Source organism: Delphinapterus leucas, chromosome 1, assembly GCF_059928025.1.
Source record: "Delphinapterus leucas isolate spDelLeu-1000000601 "Yukka" chromosome 1, BTC_Dleu_Yukka2, whole genome shotgun sequence".
NCBI classification, from domain to species: Eukaryota; Metazoa; Chordata; class Mammalia; order Artiodactyla; family Monodontidae; genus Delphinapterus; species Delphinapterus leucas.
This window is the reverse complement of record NC_143129.1, coordinates 73,390,451-73,405,825: the sequence shown is the minus strand read 5'-3', so window position 1 is coordinate 73,405,825 and position 15,375 is coordinate 73,390,451. Positions and strand designations below refer to the sequence as shown.

The following is a 15,375-nucleotide window of genomic DNA, read 5'->3' as shown; positions in this document are numbered from 1 at the left end:
TTCTTCCTCATAGTACATTTTTTCAATGTGACACAAACCATGTTTACTAAGAGATCAAAATATCTTTAGTTCCTCTGTAAAAGGAAGTCAAAAGTGGATAAACTTATGTTCAGTACTTAATGTTTCAGTATTTTATCTTACTTGGAAATGATCTAGATATTCAACAAATATCCATCATTTAAGTTACCTTAGTGTAACTTTAGGATTCAAATAACCAAAATAATTTTGGAAACTATTTTTAAGTAGATGTACCATAACACATAAAAATTGTTGAAAAGTTCACTTACAAACTTGTATCGCATTTACATATATTTAATTTACTTGTTCTGAACATTTACATTTAGATTCCTCATGACAAATTAAGAGACATTAAACAGCTAACCATCATCATAAGTTAGCTTTCTTGCTGACAAATTCTCTAACAGAGATAAAGTGAGCTTACTTGACTTTTAGTAAACCTAGGTAAAATAAAAGTATTGTATTTAATGCTGATAACTCTGAAGACATGCCTGTTTGAATTAGACCAACAAATTTAAACTAGCTTTATTTTACAGAAGCTTATCTTACATCATGTTACCTTGGCAAACATTTGGGTTAATTTCTGTATTACTGAGAGTATAGTTGATTTATATAAATGCTTAAATTTCTTTAGGCCAATTAAGTAGAGCTCATCACAAATTAATTTTGGCAGTACCACCTGACGGTAGAAAAAAACCTACGTATGTATGTATTATAACATATATACATAGACATACATAAACATACAGACAGATGCAAACAGAAGTCTTACAACTTTCATTTTAAAATTTTAGCCATGAGACAGCTATGATAATACAAAACTCAGTGGTTTATAAAAGAACAGATGGGTCAAAATTGTGTTTCTGACAGGTCGAATAAGTTAAAACTACCTGCTCAGATGGCTTAAATTTTTTACTAATATTTGTGAAGACTGAAAATTTTTCATGTATGTAGTTTCGAAATAGCCTTTCCTTTTTTTTTTTTTTTTTTTCCTAGTAAGGATTACTTCTCTGAAGTTTGAATTTCAAAGAAATGGCACACGGAAAGAGTGCAAGTTCCTCCAAGAAGGACTTTTATTTTCTATATCTAGAATTTTATGATACCTACAAGCTTTTTGAGATGAATGGGGAGGTTTGGGAATTGGTAAAAAGGATAGGTTGGCTTTGCATTTTTTCTAGAGCTGCACTTCTGATCTTACAAGACAAGGACAGTTTTTTCCTAATTAATTAATTAATTAAGTTTTGCCTGTGTTGTGTCTTCCTTGCTGTGTGCGGACTCTCTCTAGTTGCGGTGAGCGGGGTCTACTCTTCGTTGCGGTGCGCGGGCTTCTCATTGTGGTGGCTTTTCTTGTTGTGGAGCACGGGCTCTAGGCACGCAGGCTTCAGTAGTTGTGGCATGAGGGCTCAGTAGTGGTGGCTCATGGGCTTAGTTGCTCTGCAGCATGTGGGAGCTTCCCAGACGAGGGCTCGAACTTGTGTCCCCTGCATTGGCAGATTCTTAACCACTGCACCACCAGGGAAGTCCCAGGACAGTTGTTTTTAATTCCTCAAAGAATTGGGTTGCAGCCTGAATGATCTCAAAGCGTTGACCCACCCATCCAACTATACATTATCTTCATTTTGCTTCTTTATATCAGGGAAATCTTTAAGATACAAATCAAAAGAACTCTATGTTCTACATTTGTAGATTTTTTTTTATTTTTTGGAGTATTTTCTTTCATTCAGCTTAGGGGAGAAGGCCTTAAAAAAAAGGTCCTATCAGGCTCTGAATATCAGTTTCCAATCTGACCGACTTCTGACCATAGAGCTACTTTTAAAAAATCCTTTCAAATATCTTGTCAGGTTTCAGCTGGGAAAAACAGAAAATATTTCTGGCAGTATTGAACAACCCCATGAACCCAAGGGTGTCCTGAAAGACGGCACAAAAGATACGAACCCTCCCAAGGTCCAGAGTGACTCGCAGAAAGAAGACTTTGACAATTCCCCTGAGAGCTGGCAAAAGTCAGCAGAACCCCAGAAGCCAATGGGGTGCAACCCTGTTTTGTGCTGATCTCAGCCTATCAACAACCAGTGTTGTGGTTGGACCAGCTCTTGTGGTTCTTATAATGATTGCCAGATGCCCTTCAGCAATAACCATCAGGAAACTTTGAAAAAAACAGAGGCTCATTACTTATAACACCTGGAAATTACACAGCACACCTGGGGCCACACAGCAAGGTCATGGGGAGACAGAGACTGCACGTGGGCCTGGGGTTCTGCTTTTATTGGGGCTGAGGGTGGGTCTTAGGGTTTTGGGGGCTCACTCTTTATTGGTGAATTTGAAACATAAGAGCAGGAATTTAAAGGACAGGATGGAAAAAAACAAAAACCATGTAGACCAATTGGTCAGTTAATCAAATCTACCAAAATCTCTAAAACAAAGGAGGCTCAGTGAGTGGAGGTGGCCTGGCTCTTTATCTGCTTGTGTGGTTGGTACTGTGTTCAGCTGAGATAGCCTTCTTTGAAAGGGCTGCCCCTTGAAATTGATGCCTTGGCAATCAAAGCTTAAGTCAGCCACTTGTATTGCAAAAAAGAAGAAAACTGTCAGGGCTTACACTACAAACCCATGTTTCTGCCTGGCCATATTTTGGGGGCCCCAACCTGATGGTTGCCAAGTCAAGTTCTCAACACAAAATGAGACAAACAGAAGAAAATAGCTGTCCCTGGGAGAGAAGAATTGACAACCAATAGGTACCCCACGGCTTCCCTGGTGGCGCAGTGGTTGAGAGTCCGCCTGACGATGCAGGGGTCACGGGTTCGTGCCCCGGTCCAGGAGGATCCCACGTGCCGCGAAGCGGCTGGGCCCGTGAGCCACGGCTGCTGAGCTTGTGCATCCGGAGCCTGTGCTCCGCAACGGGAGAGGCCACAACAGTGAGAGGCCTGCGTACCGAAAAAAAAAAAAAAAAATAGGTACCCCAAAACAAAATCCAAAAAGCCTGAATTTGGAAAAGAAAGGACAACATGAAATTTTATTTTCCTCTCTTGACCAGGCACTACAGAGATCTGGGAGACCTGACTGTGGTAAGAATTCTCATCCTTCACCAGCTTCTGCCAGTTTTTCCAGGATCCCTTCTGGAGGCTCTGGAGCATGAGGTATTTAGAGTGTAGCTCTGGTATCTATCAGAATTTAACAAGGGTTTCCATTAATCGTAGTTTTAGTGTCCCCTTGGCTGTTTAAGGGAATAATTGGTAGCAGTTTACCAGAGACTCCCTCAGAGTCTCACCAACCCTGAGAGGGGCCATTTGGTGACCCTCCTTTGAGAGTAGATACGGGGTATCTGTAAGGCCACTGACTTGGCAGGCTTTTGTTTACAGTTCTATAGTCAGAACTTTCCACTTCAGAGTGGAAAGGCAATTCAGACAGAGGATTAGCAGACTGTGGGTGCTCAGGTAAAGGAGGACAGGGGAGTAGTAGGGGTCACATCAGTCTTGTAGTCTTTTGTTTTAGGTACCTCTCGTGTCTTTACTTTCTCATTACCCTTTTGCGATGAATCTTTCAATGAAGCTCTCTGGGACTCTTGAAGCCTTTTGGAGGCATACCAATTAAAATAGGTATCCCATTCTGTTTGTTTGATTTGAGGACTCTTACTTTCAAGTGTACTGTTAAATGAGCCATCTTGTCTAACTGGAAGATTCCCTATAATGGTCGTTGTCATTCTAGGTTGTCTTAGTAAGATGTTGCCATTTTTGTAGATACCTATAGCTTCTTGGACCGCATTTATCAGACATAAAATAGGCAGGTGTGCCAGAAGGTGGCAAGCTTAATTCTTTGATATTTGAGGGTCCCACTTCTGTAGCTAAGCCTTGGATCACTTAGAGCCAAATTAATGCTTAATAAGGATGTGCCACCAGGTTGGGGATTATGTGGTGTTTTCTTTTGGGTTTTTTTGTTTATTATTTTGGCTGTGTTGGGTCTTCGTTGCTGCACGCGGGCTTTCTCTAGATGCAGTGAGCGGGGGCTGCTCTTTGTTGTGGTGCATGGGCTTCTCATTGTGGTGGCTTCTCTTGTTGCAGAGCACAGGCTCTAGGCGCATGGCCTGCAGTAGTTGTGGCTTGAGGGCTTAGTTGCTCCACAGCATGTGGGATCTTTCCCGACCAGGGCTCGAACCCATGTCCCCTGCATTGGCAGGCAGATTCTGAACCACTGCACCACCAGGGAAGTCCCGGGGAATGTGGTGTTTAACAGTGTACCTTGGGGACTTCCCTGTTGGTCCAGTGATTAAGAATCCGCCTTCCAATGCTGGGGACTTGGGTTCAATCCCTGGTCGAGGAACTAAGATCCCACGTGCCCTGGGGCAACTAAGCCCACGTGCTCCAACTACTGAGCCCCCGCACTCACCATAGCTACAAAGAAGTATGCGTGCCGCAATGAAGAGCCCGGTCGCTGCAACAAAAGATCCTGTCTGTCACAACTAAGACACAATACAGCCTACAAATTAATTAATTAATTAAAACCAAAAAGTGTACCTTGTTACGTGGAAATTTTCATGAGGTTGGCATGTAACCTACTGTTGATCTAAACCATTCCTTGACCAACTTATCCTAGCCCAGGAGTCTGAGCGTGAGGTGGTGAGCCCTCTGACAGCATTTAAGTGTTTGATCTGTGGCCACCAGTTTTGCTGCTTTGGTTTCAAAGATTCCCATAGTAGTAGATCTTTATTCCTTTAACGAGAATATCTCTTTATAGCAGCAGATGCTGTAATGTCTTCCAACAGTTTGACTTGCCTACTTAGATTTCGATGTGCTTTTGGTCAAAATAGTCCACATGTATTGTCTTAATTCAATTCCCCAAGTCCCTCAGCAGTTCATGCTGTGGACTTACCTCAAGCTTTGTGAGTTTCCTAATGGCTGCCATCATGCTTTCTTTTGCTTCAGGGGCACCCATTATTTTCCCTCATTTAAGTAATTCTCCCTGGTTCAACCAGACTTACTGTTTCTGACTGCTTGAGCACTGTTCCTGAGATCTGTCAGTACCTCCTGAAGGTGCTTACACTGTAGCTGAGATTGGGCATAAACTCAAATGTTGTGGCCTACTAGGTCTCACCATGAAATATCTGAAGTCTCTCACACCCCAAATTTCCACCTAAAAGGATTAGAACAAACAAACTTGAGCTCCAAATGGGAACTAGGTGGAGCTCGATCTAAGAGAAATTACCAGAGATACTGGAGAGCAGCTGGAGAGGTAGCAAACTAAAGTGGCTCTGTAGGAACCTTCACCTTCATCTAGGAGCCAACCCGGGAACCTTCAGTGGCTGTTTTCACATCACACCTCATTGACAATACAGGCTATACCTTGCAAAGATTGCGGGTTCGCTTCCAGACCACAGTAATAAAGACAATATTGCAATAAAATGAGACACAAATGTTTTGGTTTCCCAGCACATATGAAAAGCTATGTTTACACGATACCATAGTCTATGAAGTGTGCAACAGCATCATGTCTATAAAACAATATACAAACCTTAATTTACGATGACCTTATTGCTGAAAATACCAAAACAATTTCAATAATAACATCAAAGGTCACTGATCACAGATCACCATAACAGATGAAAAAGTTCAAAATATTATGAGAATTACCAATGTGTCACTTTGTGACACAGAGACACGAAGTGAGCCAAAAGCAGTTGGGAAAAATGGTACCAATAGACTTACTCAACGAGGGTTGCCACGAACCTTCAATTTGTAAAATATGCAAAGTGCAGTTAAGTTAGCACAATAAAATGAGATATGCCTGACCTGTCCGATGACAAAACTAAAACAATTTAGTTACAAGATTATTCAAGGGAAAACATGCCATGGATTGAGATAGTACAGTTCCTCATAAGCAGTGGAGAGCTCTTCCCAAGGGATTTGGGCAAGACCAGGTTTTATAGAGCTTTAGAAGAGGCAACGTGGAGACAGGGCATGACTGGCTAGGAGGTTGGGAATTTCCTTATAAGGCTAACAGGTCCTGATTTCTAGAGTAAGGTGAGCTAGCTAAAGCTGAGATGGGGGATTGTGGTTGGTGTATGTTATGTCCCTGGACAGGTTTTTCCTGTTAAGTGCAGGCTGACTTAGGTTTAGATTTATGATGTGGTCTGGTCCACTGGGGTGGCTCCAATGTGTGGGTCCCATTGTATAAATTAACCTTTAAAGTGTTGATGTCAGCTCACTGGAGTCTTTTCAGTGGTTAAAGAAATTTTTTCACCTAAAAATCAGATAAGGGCTGGAGGTTGATTGGGGGTGGGAGGTGGGGTAGAACGGGGCCAGTAGAAAAGCCTTGGCCAGAGAAGTGGGGCTTTTGAGGTCTCTGAAGACCACAGAGTGTAAGAACAGGTTTCACAATGTCATTTCCTTGAATATTACAGCTTGCTTCCTCAGAGAGCTTTTGGGAGAGAGGCCCCAGCAAAGGGCCGCAAGAGAGAACCCAGAGCAACTCATGTTCTGGGGATGTTGAGGGTGAGCAAATGTCGATGAGGATGACAACAGAAAGCAGAAAAGGGAAACTAGCATTGACTTGATACCCACAACGCACTAGGGACTTTGCTAACACGCAAATTCTCTTTTAATTTTCAAAAGCCTTGAGTGCAGTGGTTCTCAACCAGGGGCAGTGTTGCCCCCAAGAGAACATTTGCCAATGTCTAGAGACATTTTTATTTTCACAACTAGCGGGTGCCCCTGGCATCTAGTGGGTAGAGGTCAGGGATGCTGCTAAACATCCTACAGTGTATAGGACAGGTCCTCACAATGAGGATTATTTGGCCCCAAATGTCAATAGTACTGAGGCTGAGAAACCCTGCTTGAAGGACAGGCATGCTAATCTTCATTTATACAGATGAGGAATCTGTAGTTCTGAGAAGCTACCTGTCATTCAAAATAGACGTACACAGCTCTAAAGCCCTGCTCTTTGACCATGCCATAGTGATAGGAACAGTGATGGGTAAGAAAGATAAAGAACCAGGGCACTAATTGCTGCTCAAAGATATTTGTTGGAGGAATGAGTACAAGAGTGAACGACAACGGGGATAAGAGGATGGGTGTGATCATCCTATTGCCACTCTGACACACGTCTTTGTCCTTGTTCCACAATCCAAAACAGAGTCAGGGTTACGATAATAAAGAAAATCAAATGGTGGGGGCTGGCCTCAAGTCGCTATGCTCGATCTCAGGAGGAGTCTGATGCCAGTGTCTGCGCCTCTAAATAGATGTAGAAGTACGGGGAGTCTGCTGACACACTCTCCTCCATCACCTTTTCTAAGCAGAGAGACAGACAGGAGGTTCTGAGCTGAGTTTGGGTGACCATTTATTCCCCTCTTCCTCCCAGAGGCTGAGCCCAGCTGTGGCCCCAGAGGAAGAGGAGAATCTGTTTCCCAGTTTCCATATTTTCTGTGAATTTGGAGTGGGACTGAGCCAGATTGATTCTAGGAAGCCCTGAAAATTCTGGGATGGAAAAGTTGAGACGAAAGAGGGTGGAAGGGGAGGAGCCAATGACAAAAACACTTCTTTTCACTTCCTCTTTTGGACTCCAGAATTTGTCTGTTCTCTGGGGTGGAATCTGTCAAGCCTCCAGAGAAGTCTGTGCCTGCTGTGCTGGGCTGTCAGAGGCAACCTCCTCGCTCCAGGAGGTGATGGGGATCCCCACATTCCTAGCCCTCCCTGCTGCCAGGAGTGACCGAGCTGCCTGCACATCCTGCCATCCTTTGGGCCACATGCTACTGTGGACGGCTCTGCTATTCCTCGGTGAGGCAGGGTCCCCAGGAGGGGCAGTGGAGCAGGGACAGAGGCAGGCATGCTTTTCTAACTCAGCTGCTGTCACCTTGGTTGGGGCTGAGCCTGGGCAAGGATGAGGGCTGGGGCGGGAAGCACGTCAGGAAAGTCAGGAGGGTGAATGAAGGCAGGCTGATGAAAATCAGATTCTGATAACCTTGCTGGCCTTGGCAAATTATGAAATTGGCAGAGTTCTTTTTTAAAAATATTTATTTATTTATTTTTGGCGCAGTTGGATCTTTCTTGCTGCAGTGCTTTCTCTAGTTGTGGAGAGCAGGGGCTACTCTTTGTTGTGGTGCGTGGGCTTCTCATTGCGGTGGCTTTTCTTGTTGCAGAGCATGGGCTCTAGGCGTGCGGGCTCAGTAGTTGTGGTGCGTGGGCTCAGTAGTTGTAACTCGCGGACTCCAGAGCACAGGCTCAGTAGTTGTGGCCCACGGGCTTAGTTGCTCCGCGGCATGTGGGATCTTCCTGGACCAGGGCTCAAACCCATGTCCCCTACATTGGCAGGTGGATCCTTAACCACTGCGCCTCCAGGGAAGCCCAGCAGAGTTCATTTTTTTAAAGTCTTTTGCCCAATTTCACTCGGCACCAAAGGTCCCTGGTGCTCTGCCACCCCCCAGAGCAGAGCCAGCTGCGAGCAAAGTCTAGTGACCTAGACTTGAAGGACTAATGAATGGCCAAGGTGTTTACCTTCCTTAGAAATTGTGTTTCACTGGGACCATATCGTAGGTGGGAGGGCTAATGCTGTCTTAGGCAAATAGGAGGTGGGGGGAACACATTGTGGTTGGGGGCAGTGGCTGTTCTCTTTGCTCCTGAAACCACTTCAGGCAGCAGAAGCCTATTCTCTTTATGTGAAAGGAGATTCCCCTGGACAAAAGCACAGGAGGGTGTGGGGTATCCAGGGGATGGGGATCAGAGAATACATAAGCCAGGCAATTCTAGAATCAGTTGTGGGACCAGAGGAATCGTGCATGCCTCCTTGCACTGCACAAACATGGGGATACGTCCTGTCACCGATCAAATAGAAATACAGGATCTTAGGCTGCAATTGAGCGCTCCTTTCTGACCATGTTCTCAGCTGTGAGCTAGGGACCAGGGACTGATAGTGCTGGTGGGTGGAAGAGTCTAGGGAAGACCAAGTAGGGGAGACTTATTGCCAGGAATGTCTCCCCAAGCTCAATTTCTATAGTATCTACCCTCAAATGTGCTTCACTATGGTCCCAGAGGACATGCAGCCACTTTCCAAGTTATGTACTATGATCGATAGTAAAATCTGTTCAGCTCTGGGAGCCTTGGCCCTCAATGCTGGATGATACTGGGACAGGAGGTGGAGGTGGGGAAGAGAGAGTATCCTCCCACGAGCAGGATGAAATGGATTGAAGCAGAACAGCATGAAAAAGGAGCACTGAACTACCTCACTTTTCCTATGCAGAAGCTCAGGCCTGGAGTAGTGGCATGCTTCCCTACCTCTGCTGTAGTGATACCAATGTGATGCCTAGACAAGACTCCTGGGAGAGACTTTTGGAATTTTTATCCATTTGCCCTTTTGCTAAGTCACAAAGATTGACTCCATCTTTTCCATTCTCATCCGGGCCGCCATATTTAGGTCTTCATTGCTCAGTGACTCAATTTTTTCATTTTCCTTTTCTTTTTTTTTTGTTTGGGGTACGCGGGCCTCTCACTGTTGTAGCCTCTCCCATTGCGGAGCACAGGCTCCGTACGCGCAGGCTCAGCGGCCATGGCTCACGGGCGCAGCCACTCCGCGGCATGTGGGATCCTCCCGGACCGGGGCACGAACCCGTGTCCCCTGCATCGGCAGGCGGACCCTCAACCACTGTGCCACCAGAGAAGCCCAGTAACTCAATTTTTACACCACGTTCTGATCCAGTCTTGACTGTCCTGTTTCCTGTTCTCCGAATCCATGCTGCACACTGAGGCCATGATTTCTTCAACTACAGTTATGGCTGAGTCACTGTACTTCATAAATGCCTTCAGTGCAGCTCCATTGCCTACTTTATAAAGCTCCAATTCTACTCTTAAAAGTAGATTTTCATCTAGAGCCAGGGAGTGTGTACACACATTCTCTGCTTTCCAGGATTCCACCAACTGCCTTGTTTAAACATTAAATAAATGCTCTGTGCAGGCTCTGTTCTAGCACTTGGAGATTTATCACTGAACAAGAGAGACAGCCTTCCTGACCTAAAGCACAAGGTCTTTGCCTCCCTCACAGTGACAGTATTATACTGAGTATGAACATCTTTAGTATTCAGTAATATTTGTTGGATGAATAAATGGAAGGTGCCTTCTCTCTACTTTTCTCGTCTCTTACTTGTTTCTTCTCTTCCTCCTCCTCTTAGTCCTGCTTCTTTGCCCATTGCCCGCACTGCCACATTGTCACCCCTGCACACTCTACTTTTCAGCTATCACTTCTGTGTCAATAATTTCCAAACCTATCTTTCTTGTTTGTGTCAAGTACAATTTCATATTTCCACCTGCTGGTTGGAGACCTCCAAATTGATTTGTCAGCTCAGAAACAAAACACGTTCAAAATCCAGCTCTCATCTTCCCCTCACAAATGTTCTTCTCCTCCTAACATTTATATTTGTGTGAGCACAGCTAATGTTTTTCCTAGTCACCCATTTACAAGACCCCCATATCTCTTCAAGTGCCAAGTTCTCTCTCCCTCTTAAATTTCTCTCATGCCCGTGTCCTCATCTTTACGTTCTATTGTCAACGCAATTTTGGGCTCTCTTATCTCCCACCTAGATGGACTCAATGAATGATTTCCAGAGCATTGGCAAATAAAATTAATATGGCCACTGCCCTCTTTGAGCTTACATTCTACTGAGGGATAGAAACAGTAAATAAAGGAACACAAATGCATAAATATGAACTGGAAAATGGCAATGAAACTGTAAACAGGATACTCTGATAAGAACACTTGTTGCGGGGGACATGAGAGAACAGCCTACATTAACAGGATGATATGGCAAGAATTTTCTGAGGAAGTGTCTTTTAAGCTAGGACCTGAAGCATGATAAGAATTAAGCCATTTGAAGATACAAAGGAAGCAGGTTTAAAGTAGAGGGCTTAAAGTAGAAAAGCCCCAAGTTTGAAGAGGTCTGGTGTTATTGGAGCTCAATGAGTAGGGGAAGTGTGGCTCGAGATGAGGCTGGACAGGTGAGCAGGGCTTGTGTCAGGTGTGGCCTTGTAAATATTTACATTTTATTTTCAGAGCAAAGGAAGAGCACTGAAGGCATGTAAGCAGGAGAGTGATATTATCTGATTTGTTATTTTAAAAATAACTCTAGCTTCTCTGTGGGGAATGAATTGTCGGGGGAGCAAAATAAGGGAAGAGATAAGTTAGGAGATGGGAGAAAGCTGCTGGTGACCTAAAATAGTGTGGACATGGACTGAAGCTGACACATTCAAGAACTAACTGGAAGCAGTATGATCACGACTTTACTGGTGCAAAGGCTGATGGGGTTTGGGAGAGAGAGAGGAATAAAAGAGGACTTGCAGTTTTCAGGCACGAGTACCTGGGCAGATGGTGAAGGTATACACTTATATGGGGGAACCTGGGAGAGAAATAGAACTGTGTCCACTTGATTTGACATTGAGATCATTGGTGATTTTAACAAGAAAAGTTTTAGTGGACTGGTGAGGGCAGAGTTCAAATTGCAGAGAATGAAACAGTGATTGGAAAGAGAAGAAATGACGACAGCCTTTGTAGAAAAAGAATTGAGAAATCAGGCTGGGAAAGGGAGCAGAAAAATAATTTTGGAATTATGTGTGGTGTCAAGTGAGATTTTTTCCTTTCAGTGAAAGATCCTGGAATATATTTATGTTGATAGGAAAGGTCCAGCTGAGATCGAGAAATGGGTGAGGCAGAGGAGAAAGGGAATAACAGAGAGAGGAAAATCCTTGCGCGGGTGAAAGGGAATGTGACCTAGGACAGAGACTGACCACAGATAGGAGGAGAGATGTCCCCAGTGAAAACCAAGAAAGGAAGATGGATAGAGATGCAATAGGTTAGATGATTTAGTTGGGGGAAGACGTGAGACCTCCTGTCTAACTGCGTTTGTTTTCTCTGTGAAGGATAAAGGAAGGCATCATCTTTGAGTGAGACGGGACTGGAGGCAGAGGACTGGACAGTTTGAGGAGTGAGGAAAAAATGATTGTCCCTACCAAGAGCCGCAGAGCAAACGTACTAGAGAAAAGTGTCAGAACAGCAGTTTAGTGTCCTTTTGAATATGGAGACAGTAGATTTACAGAGATGCCAACCTGCCTGCTTATGTGGGAATTTCATTAACACACAGCTGCAGAAGTAAAGGCATGGACAACCCAGGTGGAACGTAATGCAGACAGAGACTGGCAAGAGAGTTAAGGGGATTTGCAAGGAGGTGATTATTTATAATGATGAATCATCATATCTAATGAGAAAGTAGGCTGATCTTTGCTTTCTCCCTTACAGCTCCTGTTGCTGGGAAACATGGTAAGTGCTCACCACATCCTCTCCCTCCCCCAGCTACCCTCTCTCTCTGCTCCCTGCACCATCTCTGGAGGTGCTCTGGGTGCACCAGCAACCCAGGACTGAGGTAGAACCGGGAAAGAGTAATTGCTCCCACAAGATGCCCTGCCCCCTTCTCCTTCCTCCTTCCCTTCCTCCCAGGGAAGCCAGGGATGGGCAGCCACAGGGCACAGCCTTTCTGTTTCTGTTCCAGTGAGACCTCACATATTCTGTCACAGAAAATAACTGTCTTCTGTCTCAGTTGCCTTCCTCTCTCCAAACTAAATCACGAACCCAGGCCATTTTAGTTTCAGCCACATGCAAAATCACACGATTTGCTTAGGTTAACCCCATGGGTTGATAAATCCTCTACTTTGCATGTATCTGAAGGCTTCAGGGCCTGTTGCCTTGGACACAAATAGGAGATACCACTGGTTGCAGCTTGGTGGGATGAACACGGCTGGGCACTGCTTTCTCTGCACCACTAACCTCTCCACCTCCCAGGACTGGTAGTGGGATGGGGCTCTACATGGGCCACTGAATGCAGGGCTCCCTAGACTGGCCTGCCAGCCTTTCTCCTCTTTCTTATTCTTCTGAGGCCACAGAGACTCCTCTGTGCTTGGGTGTCAGGACAGGTCTATTCTAAAGGAGAAAGAATGGGGACTTCCCTGGTGGTCCAGTGGTAAAGAATCTGCCTTACAATGCTAGGGGACGCAGGTTTGATCCCTGGTCAGGGAACTAAGATTCCCACATGCTGTAGGGCAACTAAGCCCACACAACTAGAGCCCACAGGCCACAAACTACAGAGCCCACCTGCCCTGGAGCCTGCGTGCCACAACTAGAGAAGAGAGAACCCACACGCCATAACTAGAAAGAAGCCGGCGCACCACAACGAAAGATCCCACGCTGCAACAAATATCCCTCATGCTGCAACTAAGACCCGACACAACCAAAAAAATAATAAATATATCATTTTTTTTTGTGCTGACTTCTTCCATTCTTTTTTAAAAGATGTATTTATTTCTTTTTATTTAGAAATAAATACATCTTAAGGAAAAAAGAAACTAATAAGCTGCTATATAAAAAATAAATAAAATTCTAAAATTAAAAAAATAATACACTGTAAGGATACATTGTACAACAGGATATAGCCAATATTTTATAAAAACTATAAATGGAGTATAACCTTTAAAAATTGTGAATCACTTTATTGTATACCTGTAACTTATATAATATTGCACAGCAACTATATGAATAAAAATTTTTATTCCAAAGAAAAAAAGAAAGAATGGAAGAAGTCAGAACAGAAACGTGGTTTCTGACTCTCAGCCTGGCACCTCCACCAGATGTCCCCATTTGTCTTCTTCCAGCTGTGGAGAGAGTTTATCCACTAGTGTCCAAATGCCTCAGCTTACAGGGGAGGAAAGTGATTCCCCAAAGGATGTATGTGTAGTGTGTGTGTGTGTGTGTGTGTGCGTGTGCGTGTGCGTGTGTGTTTGCTTGCCCCCTCTCCCATTCCCCTACCTCTTGTCCTCTCCCCTGGGGAGGAGGCAAGCTCCCTGAGAGAACCTGGGTTCCTGGGGGCCCCTGTTTGGGCTGCATGAGTTGGAGGAACTGCCTTTGGTTGCACAAGAGTTCTGGGTTGGGTTCCCCTCTTGATGTCTCCAGCATGGCCACAGTTTTCCATCATCTGAGATTTGGGGTCTGCTTAGGCCCTTGGGGTCCCTTTCCTCACGCTGCCTTCTCTCTCTGCCCCTCAGCAGGTCTCCCGAAGGCTGTGGTGAACATTCAGCCTGCGTGGATCAATGTGCTCAAGGAGGATTACGTGACGCTGATGTGTCAGGGGACCAACCTGTGTGAAGGCAACCTCACCCTGTGGTTCCATAATGGGAGCTTCATCCAGAGCCAGAACCAGTCCAGCTATAGCTTTAAGGCCAGCAGCAATGACAGTGGAGACTACAGGTGTCAGAGAGAGCAGACCAGCCTCAGCGACCCTGTGCATCTGTATGTGACTTCCGGTCAGTGGAGGAAGGCCTGGGAGAGTCTGGGAGAACAAGGATAGAAGAAATCTGCTTACATGGCAGAGGTTTTCCGGAAAGGGGAATTGCCTGCTTACTGGGAAGCATGGCTGTGAGTTGTTTGAAGGGGTTTTTGTCCACTGATTTCCCTTTTCACGCACCCCATTGCTTAGTACGTGTGGTGAGGTGGAAGTTCCTAAGAGATTTCTCAGAATATGCTGGGCACTGTTGTCTCGGTGCTGACTGGGCAAGAAGGTAACAAGGCCACTGACAGGCAGGTGGGTATGAGAGAAGCAGAAGGAAATCCCTACTTCATAGAAATCCTTCCATTTTTATGGCAGAGTCAAATGCACAGACAGACCACAGCTGAATCCTAGCCCTGGAAATTATAGCCATGTAAACATGATGATTTCATTTACCTTTGAGCTTCAAGTTCCTTATCTGCTCAGTGGAGATACTCTGCCTCCCCCATCAGGTCCCGGTGAGAATCAGCATTTCCCTGCCCCCCTGCCCTCTGTGCAACTTGAGGTGAAAGTTGTTTCTTTCTTCCTTTTTTTTTTTTTTCGGTACGTGGGCCTCTCACTGTTGCAGCCTCTCCTGTTGCAGAGCACAGGCTCCGGATGCGCAGGCTCAGCGGCCATGGCTCACGGGCCCAGCCGCTCCGTGGCATGTGGGATCTTCCCGGACCGGGGCACGAACCCATGTCCCCTGCCTCGGCAGGCGGACTCTCAACCACTGCACCACCAGGGAAGCCCGAAAGTTGTTTCTTAACCACTTTCTATATCCAGCCCCAGGCACGGGACCGGGCTTAATAAATGTTTGCTGAGCAGATCAATGATCCTCCAAAGGTCCTGGCAGGAAATACGTTCTCCACAGAGAAAAGCTGCAGTGTGATTACGATGAATATTGTCAGTGCTGTTCTTCACTTCGTCCCCTTCCCTCACCCAGTTCTCAAATTCTCCTCAAAGGTATCTAGGCCCGGTGGGCCTGCAGCTCCAGGCCTGCAATCTCTACCCTCAGTGCTCAGCAGGAAAAGACAGTC

The 15,375-nt window shown here is 45.3% G+C and overlaps 1 protein-coding gene across 24 annotated transcripts in view; it reads left to right on the top strand.

Annotated features, from left to right (window-relative positions):
- Positions 1-15,375, top strand: part of LOC111170424 (low affinity immunoglobulin gamma Fc region receptor II) — a 47,703-nt gene that overhangs the window by 23,817 nt on the left and 8,511 nt on the right. For 12 of the 24 annotated variants that reach the window (XR_016393349.1, XR_016393348.1, XR_016393352.1 and 9 more), the window contains 2 exons: positions 12,280-12,300; positions 14,076-14,333. Coding sequence is in view for 17 of the 24 variants with exons in the window: in XM_089912176.1 (XP_089768302.1) it covers positions 12,280-12,300; positions 14,076-14,333 (279 nt within the window). In the remaining 7 variants the exon portion in view is untranslated. Of the gene's footprint in view, positions 1-3,046; positions 3,150-7,567; positions 7,779-10,777; positions 10,986-12,279; positions 12,301-14,075; positions 14,334-15,375 lie in introns of those variants that run through there. The other 12 variants (XM_089912217.1, XM_089912227.1, XM_089912155.1 and 9 more) reach the window with 11 other exon arrangements.